At 39.0% G+C, this 18,583-nt stretch overlaps 1 protein-coding gene across 2 annotated transcripts; it reads left to right on the top strand.

The window, feature by feature from the left end:
* Nucleotides 1-899: 899 nt before the first annotated feature.
* DIO2 (iodothyronine deiodinase 2) lies at nucleotides 900-17,633 on the top strand. 2 transcript variants are annotated; one of them, XM_056493211.1, is made up of 2 exons: nucleotides 900-1,743; nucleotides 12,404-17,633. In XM_056493211.1, exons 1-2 carry the CDS (start codon nucleotides 1,522-1,524, stop codon nucleotides 13,019-13,021), a joined length of 840 nt encoding a protein of 279 aa, XP_056349186.1. In that variant the 5' UTR covers nucleotides 900-1,521; the 3' UTR covers nucleotides 13,022-17,633. The 2 variants fall into 2 exon arrangements, with proteins under 2 accessions (XP_056349186.1, XP_056349187.1); XM_056493212.1 differs by having other exon boundaries at nucleotides 12,404-12,976.
* The last annotated feature ends 950 nt before the right edge of the window (nucleotides 17,634-18,583 follow it).

The raw sequence follows: 18,583 nt of genomic DNA, 5'->3' as shown, positions 1-18,583 counted from the left end.
GTATTGGACTAAAAAGGTGAAACAAAGAGAAATGCAAGTGAACAAAAAAACCTTCAGCATGGGCTGAAGGGGATACTTGCAGCTGTAAAACTACTAATGGCTCTGCCAGAGGAAACTTCTTTCTGTTTTTTCTTTACAAGCTTTTAACCAAAAGTTAGTCAACCTCAGTAGACTAGGGGATGTAAATAGCTATCATAGGGGGATATTAAAGTCCTTGAAGCTCAGTTGGTTTAAGAGCATTTAAGGCTGAAGCATATATTTTTTGGGGCAGAGAACTTTATCTTCAAAATCCATAAAAAACTTATTTTCTCTCTTTCTTATCTCCTTGTCTTACACATCAGTAGATGAAGTTAATTACAGGTGTTCACTTATCAAGAAAACAACAAAAGATATTTAAACACTATATATGTACTTCAGGCAGGTGGGAGAAAAATGTTACAGAAATGTGCCCTTTCTTGGGATGCATCAACTCACCTTCCCACAAAAGAAAAAAGGACAAAAAAAATCCAAAACTAACCATGAGAAAAATCCTATCAATAACAGAAGTCTGTGTTGCTGTGTCATTTTCCATGTCACATGAAAATATTTCTTCCAAAATTTGGAAGTATGTTGTAAGAACATTCAGAAACATACTGGGTTTTTTCTTTCTCCCTTTCAAAGCAAAGCAAAGTTCCACCCTTGCTCTCTGTCTCTCTTTTTTTCTCCTCTCTCTTAAGGGGAAAAAAAAAAAAGTTTTGAGAATTTCATTTTTTCTATTCACTGCAGTCCTGGCCAAAGTAAAGCCCTCTTTTACATTGACGTCAAGATCTTTACTAAGATTAGGGTTTCATTTCTCTATTGCAGCAATTAGCTAGGGAATGTATAAAAGGCTTCAGGGAAGCAAGCTGGGACTCCAGAGGGGAGAGCACTTTGCACCATAGGCAGATAGCAAAGAGAGAGTTCGAGAGGAGGAAGGCAGGAATACAGAGACGCGGAGTAGGAGGGGGGACGGGGGAGGCAGAGAGGGAAAGAGAGGGAGGGAGGCAGGGAGGAAGGAACAGAAAGTTTATGTACATAAACCTTTTTTTTTTTTTTTTTTTTTTTTTTAAGTATTGTTGCACCTAGTAGCTAGCTTTACTGACACAGAAATGAGAGGTCTGTTCAGTGCTTAAATATCCGAGAAACAATGGGATAGTGCAGGAAAGTTAACAATTAACAGTCTCAGCTTAAATTTTGTAACTGCAGGGAACTGGAAACAGAGCTGCCTCTCTCTTCAGCAAAATCAGGTCTCCTGGTTAAGAGAATAATTTTTGTTAACATCTAAATTTCTGAAAAAGAAGCAGCTTGCAGTTGAATGAGTATCGTGCAGTTATGGTTTTAACCAGCCTGCTCATACTTAACTATCTCTGCTTATTTTAAATAGAGCAGCTGTGAAAGGGGTAATGAGGCTTTTGAAATGCCTTTTGCTTTACTCTTTTAAATGAGGGTACAGAGCAATAAAGAGAGCTGAAGGTATCCGGCTGAAGAGAAGCAGCGAGGAAGATGGGTCTGCTAAGTGTGGATTTGCTGATCACGCTTCAGATCTTGCCGGTGTTTTTCTCCAATTGCCTGTTTCTCGCGCTCTATGACTCTGTGATTCTCCTGAAGCACATGGTTCTGTTTCTGAGCCGCTCCAAGTCCGGGCGCGGCGAGTGGCGGAGGATGCTGACCTCGGAGGGGCTGCGCTGCGTCTGGAACAGCTTCCTCCTGGACGCCTACAAGCAGGTGAGCGCCGGGATGGGCACCGGAGCCGGGCTGAGCGCGGGTGAGCATCCCGCCGGCCGGCCAGAGGGTCAGGGATCACCTATCTCATGTAGAGTTTGGGAGAAGTAAAAGCCGAAAGGAGCGGTGCTCTAGGTCCGGGTTAAGGATTCACGAAATTCTGCAGCTGCTGACTCCCTGTGCTGAATCCCCGCGCAGCCTTGGCCGTGTCACTCAGTTTAGGTGTGCCTCAGTTTCCCCAACAGCCTGAATAATGATCTTCATGTTTTTAAAGTACTTCAGGATCTTCGTTTAAGAGTAATGTAAAATACCGTAGATGTTTTCACAGCTGTAGTTTATTATTGCCATGTGAGATGCTCAGATATTATAAAAAGACTACATCTCCAGATAGAGCTGTACATAGATAGATGTTAGCTGTGTTTTACTTGTTTTACCTTAAGTATAGAAATGAACTGTTCTCATTACACTGGCATTTTCTATTACTCATATGTTAACTTTTATATTGGAGGAAGCATCCAAGTAATAGTAAAACTGTGCACAAATTGAAAAGTTGCCTTTTTCCTTCATGAAAGGGACATGTCAGAGATTAAAACTGAACTTGACTAGCTGTCGGACAGCTGCCTGGTGATTTAGGTTAATAAAGATAGTAACAGTTGTGCAACATGTACTTTTCCTTTCAAAATTTCTTACAAACATTACCCAGTGGTACTGCCCAGGTCTCATGAGGTAGCTAGAATTCCCTTTTTTAGGTTGAAAAGGTGGACCCAAAACCCATGAAGTTTCTTGCACAGACCACCCAGTTAGTAAGAAGAACTGGATTCAGAGCTCTGTGGCTTTCAAAACAGTGCTTAGTCTGTTAATTTGTTGTCTTATTCAGTCCATCTAATTTAACATATTCCATGGGATGTCATAGGGGTCCTGTCCAAATGATACTCTTCTGAAATATTTCTTTTTGTATTGCCTTCCCCTCAATTCGCTTTCACACCTCTATAATAGCCTTTGTATTTGCTCTTATCTAAAAATGAGAAGAGCTGGTGATGTTGGTGTTTGCTGGCTTTGTGATATGGAATACCATCTGCTTAATCCAAAAATCAAGCCATGGGGACATTAATTTTCAGTGTAAGACAAATATAAATAACTTTAGCTTTTGCCAAATGGGTCAACCTCTTACTGTCACCACAGGAATCATCCAGCTGGCTACCCAAACAAAATAATGCTGAATGAAGCCCACTATTCTCCTAGCCCTTCTAGTCTTTGTTTTTATTCTCTTCATAGACATTAAGTAAGTACATTTTACAGTGGCCTTGTTAAATGGGTCACTGAACACCATTGTTCCCATTTTACAGACAAGGCAAGGCAGGACAGTTAACACATGACTTGGTCAAGGCTCCACTGGAAGTTGGTAGCATGACTCTGCCACAGTCAAGTTTTCAGTTCCAATATTTGCAACCTGTATGTGGCCTGGGGTCTGGGGAAGTTGTGAAGCTGTAAGAAACCTTATATCTATATTCCAAATATTTTCAATCTCTTTTTTGCTTAAATTGCACACAATTATTAAAAATTAACATATTGAATGCCTCTCTGTAGTCTCCAAAGTCATGCTTTGCCTTTCTTTCAGTATCATTGATGTTAACCATGGAAGCAACAGGTAGGGTGACTGTGCTATTTTTGGTGTTGGCAATGAAACTCATACCTTGAACTTTGGTAATATTATTCTCTCCCTTATCATCATTCAATCACCTGGGTTCAGGTCATAAGGTTCCCAGAATGAACTCTGTGCCTGAATGAACTCAGCAGAAAAATGCATATAAACACAACCAAATTTTTTCAGCTTGTTCCAAAAAGAGGAAAAAATCCATTCATGGCAGCTACTCTTAAGACAAAATGAATTGACCAAAAATTCATGGAAAGACTGTTTTACTTGATAGAACTATGGGCCATAAGGACAGAAGATCATTGGAAACTCTTGTTTGTCACAGAAAGATAGCTTGAGTGTAGAAATCAAATTATAAATGGGACAAAATAAACTGAGGAGCAATATTGGAAGAAGACTCATCACCTTCACAATAAATGAGAATCTTTTACTTATCATTTAAATGAGAATCTGTTCCTGTAAAGAAAGAAAAGGAAAAAAGTTTCATTTGAAAAGTTGTACTAGTAGATTTGAAAAAGATTGAAACATACTCTGCTTTGTAACATATTAAAAAAGCATGAGAAATAGTGAAATATATCAAAGAATAACCTACAAAGCACATTTTTCCTTAAGTCACCCTTTTCTAAATCCTGAAGAGTAACTCTGTTGTGATACCTTACTCTGAGGCAATAAGTGAGAAATTAACACCTTATGGAATCAGGGCACTATACAGAATGGCAAAATGTAGCTGATAACATAACCATTGGAGCTTGGTGCTCCAATTTGCCAGCTGAAGCCAGGTATTAGCAAATTACTTTAAAAAGTATTTAAACTCATTCCACTGAGCAGTATTTATGAGAAAATCACCATTTTTCCTGTAGATTAACATAATTGCAGATGTCTGAGATAACCAGAGCCAGATTGCCAGTTAGCAGAAGACTGGATCAAAGAAGTAACTATGCTTGGTTTTACTGTGTTTTGTGTCACTTACACAGAATTCTTCCTGAGCAAATTTCATTATATTTTCACAGAATTACTTTTACTTAATGTAAAATTTTTATTCAAAGAAAAATTTTTGGGAAGCTATTCCATTAAAAAACCACTTTGGGTAGACACTACATTCTGAATTAATGTAAATTTATTACAAGAAAGGACCTTTGCCTCAAAAGCATGCATTGTAGCAGAATTGATTTTTTTTTCAAGGCTAGTGTGTACAAGATATGATCTTTTAATAGTTAATTTCAAACAAGTTATTCTGATTTGCTTTCTCATTGTCCAGAAACCTTATTAATATGTCATCCAAATTTCAACTTTTTTTCTGCTTTTTGTTGTTATTTAGTATTATTGCACATGATTTTTGGTGAAGGCAATTATTTCATAGGCAAGATTACCTAGCAAGAGTTGAATATTTTAACATCATCAGTGGGGAAACAATGCAAAGTTTGTTGTATTGTATGTAGAGTATATTCAGTGTTCTTTTTTATTGCAACATTTTATACGACTGGTTTTCTCCACATTTTAAAATCTTACTGGAATCAAAATAATTGCTTTTTTGTTATATTGACTTTTAATGTAAATTTTGCTAATGAATAATATATTTCTTTTTACTTCCTTAGCTCTGAGTTCAATATCTTTCAGACTCAGTGTTGATATTGTCTACACTGCACCAGCTTTGTGATTTATACACCATCCTCCTATTATTTTCCAAGAGGCAAGTGTGTTTTACATTGCAAGGGAGGCTTTAGGACCAAACTAAACATCATAACAGAGAGAAATAGAGCTAGTAGTCAAGGTAGATTAACTTTCTGCAATTGAAAGAGTGCAAATGTTTTAAATATCATTTTTATATATGTATGCGTGTGTAGGTATTTGCAATTTTAAACGTTTGCCTGTATAAAGATCTATATATACCTCTTTGTTTCTATATATCTGTACATACATATATGTATAAAAAGGCAAAAGTACACACATGTAAGCATACCTTTCCAGGATTCAGTCCCTCTCATTTCTCCACGTATGTATAGACACATATATGTGTGTGTGCACACATACATACAGGTATGAATGCACTCACAGCTATGATGAGAGAGAAAAAACAAGACTTTTTGGCAGGGTGTTAGCATAACCATGATTTACACAGGCCATTTCTACAAATGCCAGTGTGGTATTTGTTTTAGCTTAAAGCATGTATACTGGAGAAATTTTGGAAAAAAAATTTGGAAAGTTTTTTTTTGCCTGATAGTGCTTTATGCTCTATGCTTTATTTAGTAAAGGGATGAATCTGTTTTCTAACATACCAAAGGTGAGAAATTATTATCTTAAAATGCTTTTAAAACAGGTTAAAAATGGTTGTACCCATTAGAGATGCCCAGTGGCGAGGCCTTGTGCTGGGAGCTTTTCCAGTGCCAGATATGAGCTCTGTGTTTCAGCAAGGCAGAGCTATCATTCATGGTCTCAAGTAGAAAGCTTTAATGCTATCCTTGAGGAAATTGTCCCTCTCTGTGCTGTGCCTCTGGGTCAGCATGCACATGTGCACACACAGAGCCGCGTGTAACCGTGCTCCACGAGCCTCAGAGGGGAGCTGGTGTCTCAGGTGGTGGATGGTGGTGGGTGTGTTGTACTTGTACAGCTTTTTACAGCCCTTAGAATGGGCCAGCAGCAAGCTCTGGCATGACAGTCCCAGCACAGGGAACGGCTGGCACAGGACCCGGGCTCATGGCGCCGACCCAGCGCTGGATGCAGCAGCAAGTAGAGTGGCTCAGTAAACACCCAGAGAGATTTTCCTGGGTTTTCAGGCAGGCAGTTAAATTACCTTTGGCTGCTTTTTCCTGCCTGGTAGGTAGATCATCTAAAATAAATCAGCATGCAAAGCTAAACAGTCCCATTCCTTGCATGTTAAATGCATGCTGCACAACATTATAACAAAGATATATGTGAAAGTAATATAAAAGCATGATCCTCAACCTTCTCTTTGGCTGTCCAGTAACCTTTGCTTTTTGGGGAAATGTTTTAAAGGTTGAAACAAAGACATAACCTTCATGCTTACTATTTGTATTTATTTTGTCTGTCAAGGTAAGGAAGTCTCTCTCTCTGCTTTTGACAGTGATAAAGGGAATTTGTGAAAGAAAATCTGTTGTATAATTTCAAGGTTTAAAACTAGGCATTGTGTGGTATTAAAAATATTTTATTGGTTTTACAAAGTTCAACCTTAGCAGAATTGTTTTCATTGACATTTGCAAATGAAAACAATCTTGAAAGAAGTGAGAAAAACAAAACTGAACCAAACCACAATTAAAACTTCTCCTGCAAAGTTGGGAGCATAAATTCAACAGGATTTAGTCATGACATTGTAATCATTATTAACGCTTTCTCATCATTATTATGCTATAATCATGTTGTAGTTGTGTAGAAGGATCAGCCTAGGCCAGGGACCCATTGTACTAGGCAGTGTCCCAACAAGAGGGGCAGACAGTTGGTCCCGGGGAACTTAAGAGTTCAAACATTCAAAGAGTAGGAAGAGGAGTATGAGGCCTTTTATCCCACATGGGCTCTCACCCCATTTCATTTTACAGACCTAAATTCACTTCTTCCACACCTCTTTGCAATGTTCCCTTGTGCATGAAAAACTGACTGTAAGGAGTGCTTGTCTTGTTGTCAAAGCCTTGTAAAAACCCTGTTTTGCTGTGATAGACACAAAAATTTAGCTAATGGGCACTATTCAGGGAGAGGATCACACACAGTTCTTGGGTGCTGGCTCTATCTCTCTGTCAAAACCACCACTGTGTATTCATACTCATAAACCTGAGTAAAAAAAGAAGTAAAAAACCCATCATCCAGATTAATATCAAATTCCCTTTGTGTGCTGAGTAACAGAATCTGGTGAAGGTCTCTGTCACATGTAGGTAGAGTCTACTGGCCATGGTGTAGCAGGCTGTGCTCCCAACTTGAGGGAAACATAAAGCCCTTAAGAAGCTTGGTCTTGGCTCCTCAATCACAGGAACTAAAATTAACTGTAAGAGTGCAAGGCAAAAGGCTCCTTTATGCTTTCCTTGTGCCATGCATACTCATTTGTGGGATTGGTGGCTTTTAAATGGAGAGAGCAGCATTTGACTAGTTATTTTTATCTGGACTGTGCCCGGTTTGTTTGTCCCCCCTTCCCTTCGTCAGCTCCACGTATCTGATCCTAAATAAATGGCTCTGGGAAAGCCTGAGCCATTTCTAGTCTCTGCTTTCCAATTTGAGTAATTCAAGTTGCCACCTTCCCAAGACAAATGAAGAACTTCTGCACCTTTACTCCAGACAAGGATTTTTGTCAGCTGCACCACTCTGGGTCATGAAGTAAAGAAAACAAAAGTAATAGTTTGTAGAATTTACCAACCAGAGTCAAATTATGATTTGGATGAAGCTATACCTAGCTGAATGGGATCAAATCAAAGCAGAGAATTCTAAAAAATGCTAAAGTCTGCAGGGATTCAGTTCATTACCAATCACTGTGCTCCTGTCCCAAACTCAACATGTCCATATTCAGATGACTTATATCATAAACTGTTAATTGTCTGGAAGCACCTATTTTTTCAGGGGGTTGACACAACCTGATGAGTCTGCCAAACTGTATAAAAATCCTAGATTCAGGGAAATAAAGCTGTATCCCATGCACAGGATCCCAGGAAGGCTATGCTGAAGTTGATAAAAGCAAAACAGGAAAAAAAGAGAAGGTAAATGAGGAGACAATGTTTTGTCTGTGGGGCTTTACCTACTCCTTGTGGAAAATGCACTACAAACTTAGCAGTATGTGCTATTTCTAGCCTGCAGTTTATGAATAGGGCTTTCTCTCCTGCTTCTAAGTCTCCTTCATTTTGCAGGCTGTGTGCTAAAGCATCAGCAATCTTGTTCCCTTTTCACTCTGCATGCAGACTGAGAACAGGCTGTCAGGCAAACACAAAATTCCCACAAACGATGCGAGTCAGCGCTCTGGTGCTGCTGCTTGCCCCTGCTGCAGGCTGGGCTGCTCCCAGCTTTGCTTGGCCTGCCTTGCGTGTCCCACCAGGCTGGGTGGGAGGGGATGCTGCGTGCTGCCCCGTTCCTGCCTCGTTCGGAGGGCTGGCACCCCATGGCCAAACACTCACGCGCAGAAGTACGTGATTATGGGAATGCTGGATTGCGTGTGAGGGGAGTTCTGCTGGTTTGTTCCTCTGAATTTACATTTTGCCTGCCTTTGTGTAAGATTTCAAAAGCAGTTTGGCTGAATACATGAGTGTTTTTGTTTGTTTTCTCATTGCGTTGATTTTCTTTTCCAAGAGCTATTTTTTCTTTCAATAAATAACAACAAAGATGGCCAAGGCCTACAATGCAGATGGTCAGCAAGGATGATATTGTCATCCTGTGTCAATCGGTTCAGAGTCTGGTGAAATAAACAGTCCCTTGGGAATGTCAGTGCTTCATCAAGACCAATTAGTGGATCTGCCGCTGCTGCTTATGTTGAAGCATTAACGACTGGGCAGGGCTGCTTTTTGGAGTGCCTGACACTGGCATGGAACAAGGCACCGACCTAATTACTTCTCTACAAGAGCAGAAAATGCCTCGTGAATGCCTGCTTGGCAAGGATGTCTCATTAAGGGGAAAAACCCAACACAAGCACTCCTAGAAACAAAAATTGAAATGATAGGTAACCTGCGGCCATGAGACTTCCTTCATGGCTGTGGAAAATGAGGAGAAGCTGCTGTAAGGTGATGTACAGCTGTACAGATGGATAAAGGCTTCTTTGTACTTTGTTTCCCAGCTCCATCTATTTTTATAGTCTGTAAGGAGTATGAGAGACAGAATGCAAACTTGCATTGTTGAAGAACAGAAAATATGCTGTCTTTGCTATCAATGTTAAATAGGACTTGAAGGCCATTCCTATGTTGGTGTCTCTTGGAAGTTGTTTTATTAGTCTGTTTCTTGAGGGTTTGCAACTGGCCTAGGAAATTAAAGGGTTTGGTAGGCCTGAGTGAGGAACTGATAGTGAGAAGCTTATGATATATAGCCTCACTTTCTGCTTAAAATGACCAAGAAGCAAACTGTGGTTTCCCAGTTCAAGAGCGGTGGCTAGATATTTTCAGTCATGATAGTTTTGTTTAAATAAAACCTGAGGAATAAGTAGAAACATCAGCTACTCAAATATTTCTTTGGTCCTAAGCTGCTGTGTTCGTTCTTGACTTACAGGTGCTTCTTCTTACCTTTATTTTTCTTCTCCACAGAAGAGTGAGAGAAAATATAAGAAATTCAGAATGAATTGTTTAATTGTGATTTGTGAGATAAATTACATGTCATTACTTCTTTTCTTTGACTGGATGAGCACACACTCTTAAATACTGAGGTCCATTATTCATCCAGGGGGTTGGGTGAAGCACAAATACTTACATGTCAGGCTTTGCCCAAAAGGCATCTTTAGAGCACGCTAGCTCTGAAAAGTCATGTATGATAGTTCAGGAACAGCTAAGATTTCTAGGAGAAGAGGGATCTAGTGTTTGTGTAGATATGCATGTGTTGTGTTTCTTGAGATCTTCCTTTTTTTGGTAGTCACCAATATATCTCAAATTGCTGAATTGTTTAGGTGGCTTCTGGATTGAATGCAGCTCTCAGGGTGATTATAAGGATGCCACATGATCTTTACCTGTGTATTTCTTTGTTCAAGTGCAGCCCTTTACCTTGCTCCTGCTTTACCTATCTTACATCACAGAATGGCAGAGAGATGATCAAGAGTTGAACAGAAGACTACCTGCTAAGGTGTAGGTGGCCTTAAATGCTGTAAGATGCTTAATGCATTTCTCAAATGCAAGAGCCTGTGTCTCAGCCTTCCTCTCCAGACACATCATTTCTCTTCAAAAACTGGGATATAGTTATTTTTCTTCTTTGAGTTCAGTGACAGCACACTCACACATCAGGTCCTAGACTCAGCGTTTCAAGCCTCTTCCTTTCAAAGGCAAAACACGAGGCTTTTTTTAAACTGTTACCAGTGCTCTAGCAGATAGCAACGCTGCAGATGCAGGTTTACAGGGATGGGGACAAAAGAGGCTTTGCTTTCCCAGAGCATCGTTTCTCTGTGGTGCAGCTGCATATCCTCTGCTTCCAGTGGCATGATCACTACACTTTGCTTGGTTGTGTTTCAATTTGCCCTGTTGAAAAGAGTCAAAACAATGCTTATAATCATGTGCCAACATGCTGTGAGACATTCTCATATATCTGTGAAGTCTGGAAGCATTAGTGTCTGTGTCTTACAAACTTCTTTGATTAGTCTCTTGCTTCTATTCTGATGAAATAGTGCACAGTCATGAATAACTGCAGTTTTGTTCAAGATAGTCAGGTTTCTGAGGGAGAAATTGAAGATCCAGTATCAGCCATCTACTTGCCTTTGGATCTATGTTCAGCAGCAACTGCATGAGTTCAGTATTTAGCTGTTCACTCAGTTTCTTACTGCATCTGCCTCCTATATTGCATCTGTACCCTATGATGCAATATGAAATAGAAGTGCATCAAAAATCAGTTGTTTATTCAGTTTTTACACAGTTATCATGTAGTGTTAACTTCTATAGACTTTAACTGCAATGTAGCTTCAGAAAGAAATACATAAAATATTAAAGACTTCAGAATTCGGCCCTGTGTGTTTCCTTTAAAGCAACAATTCTGAACGTAATCAGATAGTCAGGGGACAGAGATAGAAAGAGTCAGGAAAATACAAAAGGATAATTGAAATGCTGTACTTGAGGTTGATGTTAAAGGCAGAGACAGGAATTGCTGTGGCAGAGCTCATTAAAAATTAATTGCATATGCAATATCATTTTGTGGTTCTATGGTAGTTATCAGCTAAGGATCTTGGAGCCCTCTGCAGGCTCCACCTTATTCTGGCATTCCCTCCTGTGAGTTGCTTTTATTCTGTCTTTTTTTTCCTATGGACATGAAGTGGTCTTGAAAAATGACCTGTCCACCACTGCCTGTTGGGTCTGAGTTAGATCTGAAGTTGGAGCTGAGAACAGTTAATTTTCGCCTCATCAGACTTCAGCCATGATATAAACTTTCCCCTTTCCCTGCTGGTTTTTTTCCCCAATCATCTTGTAAAGAAACATTGCAGTAGAAGGAAATGTGTTGCTCAGTCACTGATGAAATTACTGCAAGGGGTTAGAAGAAATTTTAGAGAGCACAATCTTGCATGATTCACTGTCATAGCAGTGTATATATTAAGTGGGCATCTGCAGAGATCTCTTGTGTTTGGTACTTTTGAGTATTTTCATTCTTAGATTGCAGGATGGAAGAGAATATACAAATCTGAAAATGTCTCAAAATTGAGAGGCACTGTGTGTTGTGAAGATCAGGAATATAACACAGAATGATTTTTGAAAATTGGAAAAATTGCTTGAAAATTGAAATTTTGAGAATTGGCAAAATGGTTGTAGGCTGAAAAGGAACCTAGGCTTTCTCATGCCTTACTAGCTAATTCCTAATCAACAAGCTGCTGTTTTTCCAAAACAGTCATGGTGTCTCATAAAAAGCAAACAACTAGAATATATAAACAGGTGTAGTCTGTGAACTACTTCATGACACTAAGTAATTGTCTGATTATACTGAAAATTGGTGAAAAACTCTTGAAATTTTGAATAGTGAGCTCCAAGGATGATGTGAACCAAGAGGAGTGACCTCATGGAAAATGCCGGTGGAAAAAGTCCTGTGTCACAGAGGAAACTTAGAAGAAATTTAAGGTAGTCTATCTGAGCAAGTCTCCAAGTACATAAGGATGGACAGGACAGACCTCTTGTCAAATTTTCTGACATTAATGAAGTAGCATGTTTGTCAGAAACTCCACATTTTCCAGAACTGAGAGTGCAGGTGGACAAGATGACTGTTTTGAAGCTGCTGCTTTGGATGATTTGCTCTGTCCCCATGTGACTCGTTGGGTGTACTCTGACCAGGTGACTCTTTGAAGGCAGTAGTCATAAGGATACTGCACAAACAAGTCACACTAACTTGCTGTATTTTAATTTGTTCTGCTACCAGGTCAAACTGGGAGGAGAAGCCCCAAACTCCAGTGTAATCCACATAGCCAAGGGCAGCGATGGCAGCAGCGGCAGCTGGAAGAATGTTGGTGGCAAGTGTGGAACCAAATGCCACCTTCTGGATTTTGCCAACTCGGAGCGGCCGCTGGTGGTGAACTTTGGCTCAGCTACCTGACCACCGTTCACGAGCCAGCTGTCAGCCTTCAGCAAGCTGGTGGAGGAGTTCTCTGGTGTGGCTGACTTTCTGTTGGTCTACATCGATGAAGCTCACCCATCGGATGGCTGGGCTGCGCCTGGCATCTCTCCCTCCTCATTCGAAGTTAAGAAGCACAGGAGCCAGGAAGAGAGGTGTGCAGCTGCTCACCAGCTGCTAGAGCACTTTTCCTTGCCACCTCAGTGCCAAGTGGTGGCTGACTGCATGGACAACAACGCCAATGTGGCCTATGGGGTTTCATTTGAGCGAGTGTGCATTGTGCAGAGACAAAAAATTGCCTACCTGGGGGGCAAAGGCCCCTTTTTCTACAACCTTCGAGAGGTCCGGCTTTGGCTGGAACGAAACTTCAGCAAAAGATGAAATCCATTCTCCACAGGAGTTATGTCAACAGATGTGTCCCTTTAAGGTGATGCAAAAGGGAAAAAAGAAACCGAAAACACATGCTAGTTTGAATAAAACCTTTCAGATGATTGCAGGAGAACACATTTGATAACAGTGTCAAGTGAATGTTAACTAGGAAAAGAAAACAAAAATCTAGCTCCACAGAAACATTGTCAAGTGAAAACAAAATCCCACTCCTGCTCTTGCTATGGGACAGAAGAGGTGAACAGGCTCCTCCAAAAAGGTGCTGCTAGCAAGCAGGTAGGGGGTTAGATAAGATCTGTGTCCCAGAAGGCCCAGTCCTGGGGTGAGGCAGAGAAAGTGTTTCTGCTTGGAAGGCATTCCATGGAAAGGCAATGCTGTACATTGCATCAGAAACACTTCTTGATGCCCCTGTGGCCAATGCAAGGAACCTGGGAGGAGCAGGGAGTTTGCAATTACTTTGCATACAAATGGCAGTGCAGTGTGGCCATTTTCCTCTCGGTAGAAAATTTATCGTTCAGAGACTTCAGGAACCACATGCAATGCATGGCACAGGCAGACTGGCTGCTCAGAGCAAGATGAACCTTTGTCTGCTGGTATTTGTCCTCTCTGTGGACACCTCTGCACAATATATTAACTATGTAATTCTACCTTACATGTTTGTGTCCAGTGTGCAGGCCTGTGCCTGCTGAGAAAGGTGTTAAATTCTATGGAGTTGGACCAAAAAGACAAAGGTGATCAAATAAGCCCATTACCATCTGAAAACTGAAATACCTGGACTAATTATAACAACATTGAGAACCAGCTAGAGCATCAGACAAAACTCAGCTGATGCCAACCAAACCCTTGGTTCTGAGAGCTGGCAGGTCACATTTATCAATGTTCTCTGGTTCTCATCTCTGTTTCTTTACCCGCCTCCATCTCCTGTCTAGCAATAGGCTTAAAGGTAATTTCACTTTTAGTTTTTAAAAAACCCCAACTTATTTCTCTTATTTTTTTTTTAATGTGAGATAATTACCTTGCATTACCTTGTATTTTGGGGTTGGGGGGAACTTATGCACAATTTTACCTCGTTAAAATGGAAACCTATTCTGTCATTTACCCTGTTAAATGTTGTCATGCTGACTTTCACTGTCTTAGATATCTGAACCTAGTTTATAGCTATGTTAATCTGAAAGTTGTTTGCAGCCTTAGAATTGATTAGCTGCAGTTCTGAGACTGGATGAGCCAATGGTCTGTTTTGCTCATGTTCTTGAAAACCTTCCCAGAAGAGAAACAAGGAGGACAAATAGTTTGAATTAATGTGAGTGTAAAAGATGGCAGAATTTTCATATTAATGAATATGAGGAATGGATTGTTATATTAAAGAGATACTGTGAATTAAGAGTACACATTAAGTTAAGGTATTTATAAAATTGAAATTGTTTAATCAAGCCTGATGAAGAGGCAGATTTACAATGAGCTAACCTATTAGAGCTGACAAACGAAAATCCATATGGAGATGGACTGTCCAGGTTTTCTCTCATCTTTGGCAGAAACATGAAACAGATAAAAAGAATAAGTGGCAAAAATCAAATTAGTTATTTTATTTTATCATCCTGCCCATCATCAGGAATACGATGTGTTGATACTGACATAGGAAAGAATAGAAAATACATAAGTGTTTTAATTTTCACAGTGCCCATTAATATTGTATATTTCCTCTAGCTTGGCTCTTGGTCAACTTAGCCAATGTAGGAGGAATTTGGAAATGTGTTTTCAAGCACAGATCTGAAATAATGACAGTAACATGGGTAATTTCTCCTGTACTCAGGTTTATGCTTCCCATTCTTCTCACATTTTCCTCCACACACTGTTCAATGTAGACAAGGGTGCACTTACACAGCTGGTAATGTGCACTGGAGAAGGGTGTAAAGAGTGGTCCTCAGATCTCCTAGTGAACCCCACTTCTCAGAAGGTCTGTGTCTCTCTATGTGTGCATTTATATATGCATCCATATGTATATAATACATTTTTATGTATGTGTATACATATGCATGCACACATAAATGGTGTCTAACACCACTAATAATAATTATCCTGTCCTACCATTCATTAATGTTACTGTAAATCATTGCTCAGTGTGGAAGATGGTTACAGATCTTCATGACTAACTGGGATATATAACTGAATTTTTAAAACCTATTATCATAGAAACAGTAACATAGCCAGACTTCATGTTTTATTTAATCCAGTGTCCTACCTCTGATTGTATCAGATGCTTCAGGGGAAGGTGCAATAATTTTTGACTTACAGAACTTTTATTAGCTTCATCCCATATTATTTTTGCTTCATCTAAAGTAATTGTTAATGTCTTATCCCTCATGAGAGGCTGATTCTGGGTTTTGAGATTTAAATATTTTGTGAGGTGGAGATTATGAAAATTTTAAAAAATCCCATTTAAATTCAGAGAAAACCAAATAAAAAGAGATTTTTCCTTTCATATTTAAATTGGCTGCTCTTCAATGCCATTCTCATCTCTTACTGTTATAAGCTAAACCACTAAACATAAGCAATCCCAATTTTTCTTCTGTATGCTGGTCATTATATAATCTATATAGAAATTTGCATACCTTTTGTTTAAGACAAACAATAACTTATATTCTTATAGAGGTTCATACTCTTTCCTTGCCTCTCAATCTCTTCTGTTTTTGCTACACTTGTCCTTTTACTCAGGTGAGTAAAGATGTAGACATTAATCAAAGTGAAAAATCTGTATTGATATACCCAGCACAGCATCTTTTCCTTATTATATTCTATTCTTCAGTCATCTGAAACTTTTTGAATCCAATAGTAACTCCATAGCCTTTGTAAAACTTATACTAGTAAGTATTTTCTTCTTTTCCTCATTATACCATTGAAGTCTGAACTGTTTATATGGGAAATGCTAGCCAAATGTTTAACACAGCTGTTGAAACATACCTTTAGTTCAGAGGAAAGAACTGGAATTAGTAAATTCAGTTTGTTAATATCCATTTGCATATCTAAAGTTACAGTTATTTTTCAAGTCCATTTTCTTCTTTTGAATTTTTAAATTTTGTTCTGTAATTCATAGATGCCTCTTCATCACATAGTATACAGGAATTATGAAATTGGCTCCTGTCAATGGGAAAAACACATTGATTTTCCACAAATATAAATACACAATAACTTCATTTCTTTCTTGGCAACATGTATAACTGTCCTGCCTAAAATTTAAAGCTATTCCAGCTTCACTGATTATGAAGACAGAAATACATTTTGTGCATCTTGCAAAACCTTGGGTTTCCCCAGAAACACTTCTGGTCAGAAAGCAGAGCTTTCTTCAAAGTAAAATGGGCATAAAGGAAAAAAAAAGGAAAAGTATTTTCTAGGAGGCTGACAAAACATAATTTATTTTTTTTTTAACAAAATTAAAACATTTTATTGAAAAGGTTTTAAATGAGATGTCCCCAGTGGATAACAAAAGTGGCCACATGTCAGATACCCAAAATTCTAGTAAAAGTTGTTTTGGGTCCAGGTAGAGATTTTACTACCTTGCTAGCCTTGTCTAGTCTGCTGTGAGACTGTATTTGCTTCTGTCTCATTCTCACTGTGCCAGGGCACTATACCCTATTACTTGAGGTGCTCCAGTGTGACATACATATTGAGCAACAGCTCACAAAATAGGTGCCTGAGCATTCTGGAAGGCTACTGTATATAATAGAGACTCCAATACTGTGTCTCAACATTAGTATGGGAAACTTCCAGTATTTTTCATTTTGAGCAACATTAAAAGCTATTCTGGGCTATCATTCTACATTGTTCTGTGCTTAGCATCTGTATTTAGCACTGTATAAATGGAATGCAAAACATTTTGTGCAGACAAGAAACTATAGCATTTTGCTCTTTCCTTGTGTAGACAATGACATAAATTTAAGGCAGCAGGAAAACATGCCCCATCTATTAAAAATAAGAAAATATATTAGGAAATATGTTGTTGAATGATTGTCTGAACACTTTGAAAAACAAAATGCAGTGATTTTTAGGAGGGTAGTCTTGGTGGGGAGATCTACAGCACTTCTAAAAAAAGGTATTTGTGCTATGCATCCAGGTGTGTGCAGAGGGAAGCTATGTTTCTGCATGTGTGAAAGTGGCTTTTCTGTGATGTGGAGTATAGATTTAAGAGTTTTTAAGGCTTTCATTCAGTACTATAACCAAAGCAATAAGAGGTGTCAGGTAGGGAATATTGGCCAGTTTTGTCCAACTCGTCACCACGTCTGTGACAAATCCATCATCAGCTGGGCCCAGCTTGGAGTGTTCAGTGAGGAGAGACTGGGGTGAGGCAGGGGAGGCTGGTGTGCTTATGAAGATCGCTAACAAAAGAGTGGTCAGCTCAGTTAGCGTTCAGATGCCCTCACACTGGATTCCTCTGTGCACCTCAGAGTGTCTGTGCTTGAAAGAGGTGTCTCCTTGGGTCTGTCCATGAGATCACCGTGGTGTAGGTGCCTGTGTGTACTACGTGTGTGTCATTGTTTAAATGTCAAAAATACACTGCAGGAGAGCCAGCAAAATTTTGTTACAATATGGTGCTCCATGAAATGTGCTTTCTAGATTTGTTTTTCTTGTATTATAATAAATGATAAAGGAAAATATACCTCTTCTGTGTTTTATTCTGATTGCTAATACACAGTGGAATCTTGACATTTGACCGAGGAAACTTAGAACTATATTTAATACAAAAGCTTATGCTACCCTGACTAGATCTTAAGCAATACAAGCAAAGTCCTTTATAAGTGGTGGAACTTTTAAGAAAGGTAAAGAGGAGGGAAACAAAGAGCTACAAGGACAGTAGCTGAGTCTGCACAGAATTACACTGTTCCAAAAAAAAGTGCTTGAAGAAAGCATGCCAAGCTGTATATGGCACATGAAACATGGGCAAATTGGTTATGAATGCATCAGCTATAAATGCCACTCCCATTTCAATGTCCAGCCAAATTATCAAAAATAAAATTAGAACTACAGCTGAATAGCTGCTACAGGAAAAAAAAATCAAATGAAAAATGTGCAGCAATGTTCTAAACAAACTCACTTTGTGATTTAATTGTATTTTAGAAATTCCCTCTTCGTCATCTTTTGTTACAGTAAGTTTTATAGGACCCTGCATCTAAAAACTGCTTGTGAATATAGGTGAGACAGAACAAAAGAAATCCCCAAAAGGAAGACCATGAAAAAGGTTATATCCTAATTCCCCAGAGATGTTCATTGCAGTATACTCTTTAGCCCTTCAAACAAACAAAAAACTCTCTCTAGATTATCTAGTTGACATCACAAAAGCAACCCCTGTAGTACTGAAAAGTACTGAAAGGATAATTTTGAATTGTGAGAATTTTCCTGTAGTCTGGTTGTTAGTGATTATTACCATTATATCAGTTGTTGCTATAAGGAGCTAATCTGTAGTCTGAGAGAAATAAAAATACCCTTCAGGTATTTTTATTCAGGTCTTGCTTCTTATTTCCCAGCAATGTAAATCAGGTGAAGGCAGGTGTGATAACAGTTTTATTAGAAATAACAGGTTTTTTTAGAAAATAGAAACATTAATAAATA

The sequence above is a fragment of the Oenanthe melanoleuca genome, chromosome 5 (assembly GCF_029582105.1).
Source record: "Oenanthe melanoleuca isolate GR-GAL-2019-014 chromosome 5, OMel1.0, whole genome shotgun sequence".
In the NCBI taxonomy this organism is placed as follows: Eukaryota; Metazoa; Chordata; class Aves; order Passeriformes; family Muscicapidae; genus Oenanthe; species Oenanthe melanoleuca.
This window is presented reverse-complemented; position numbering and strand designations above follow the sequence as displayed.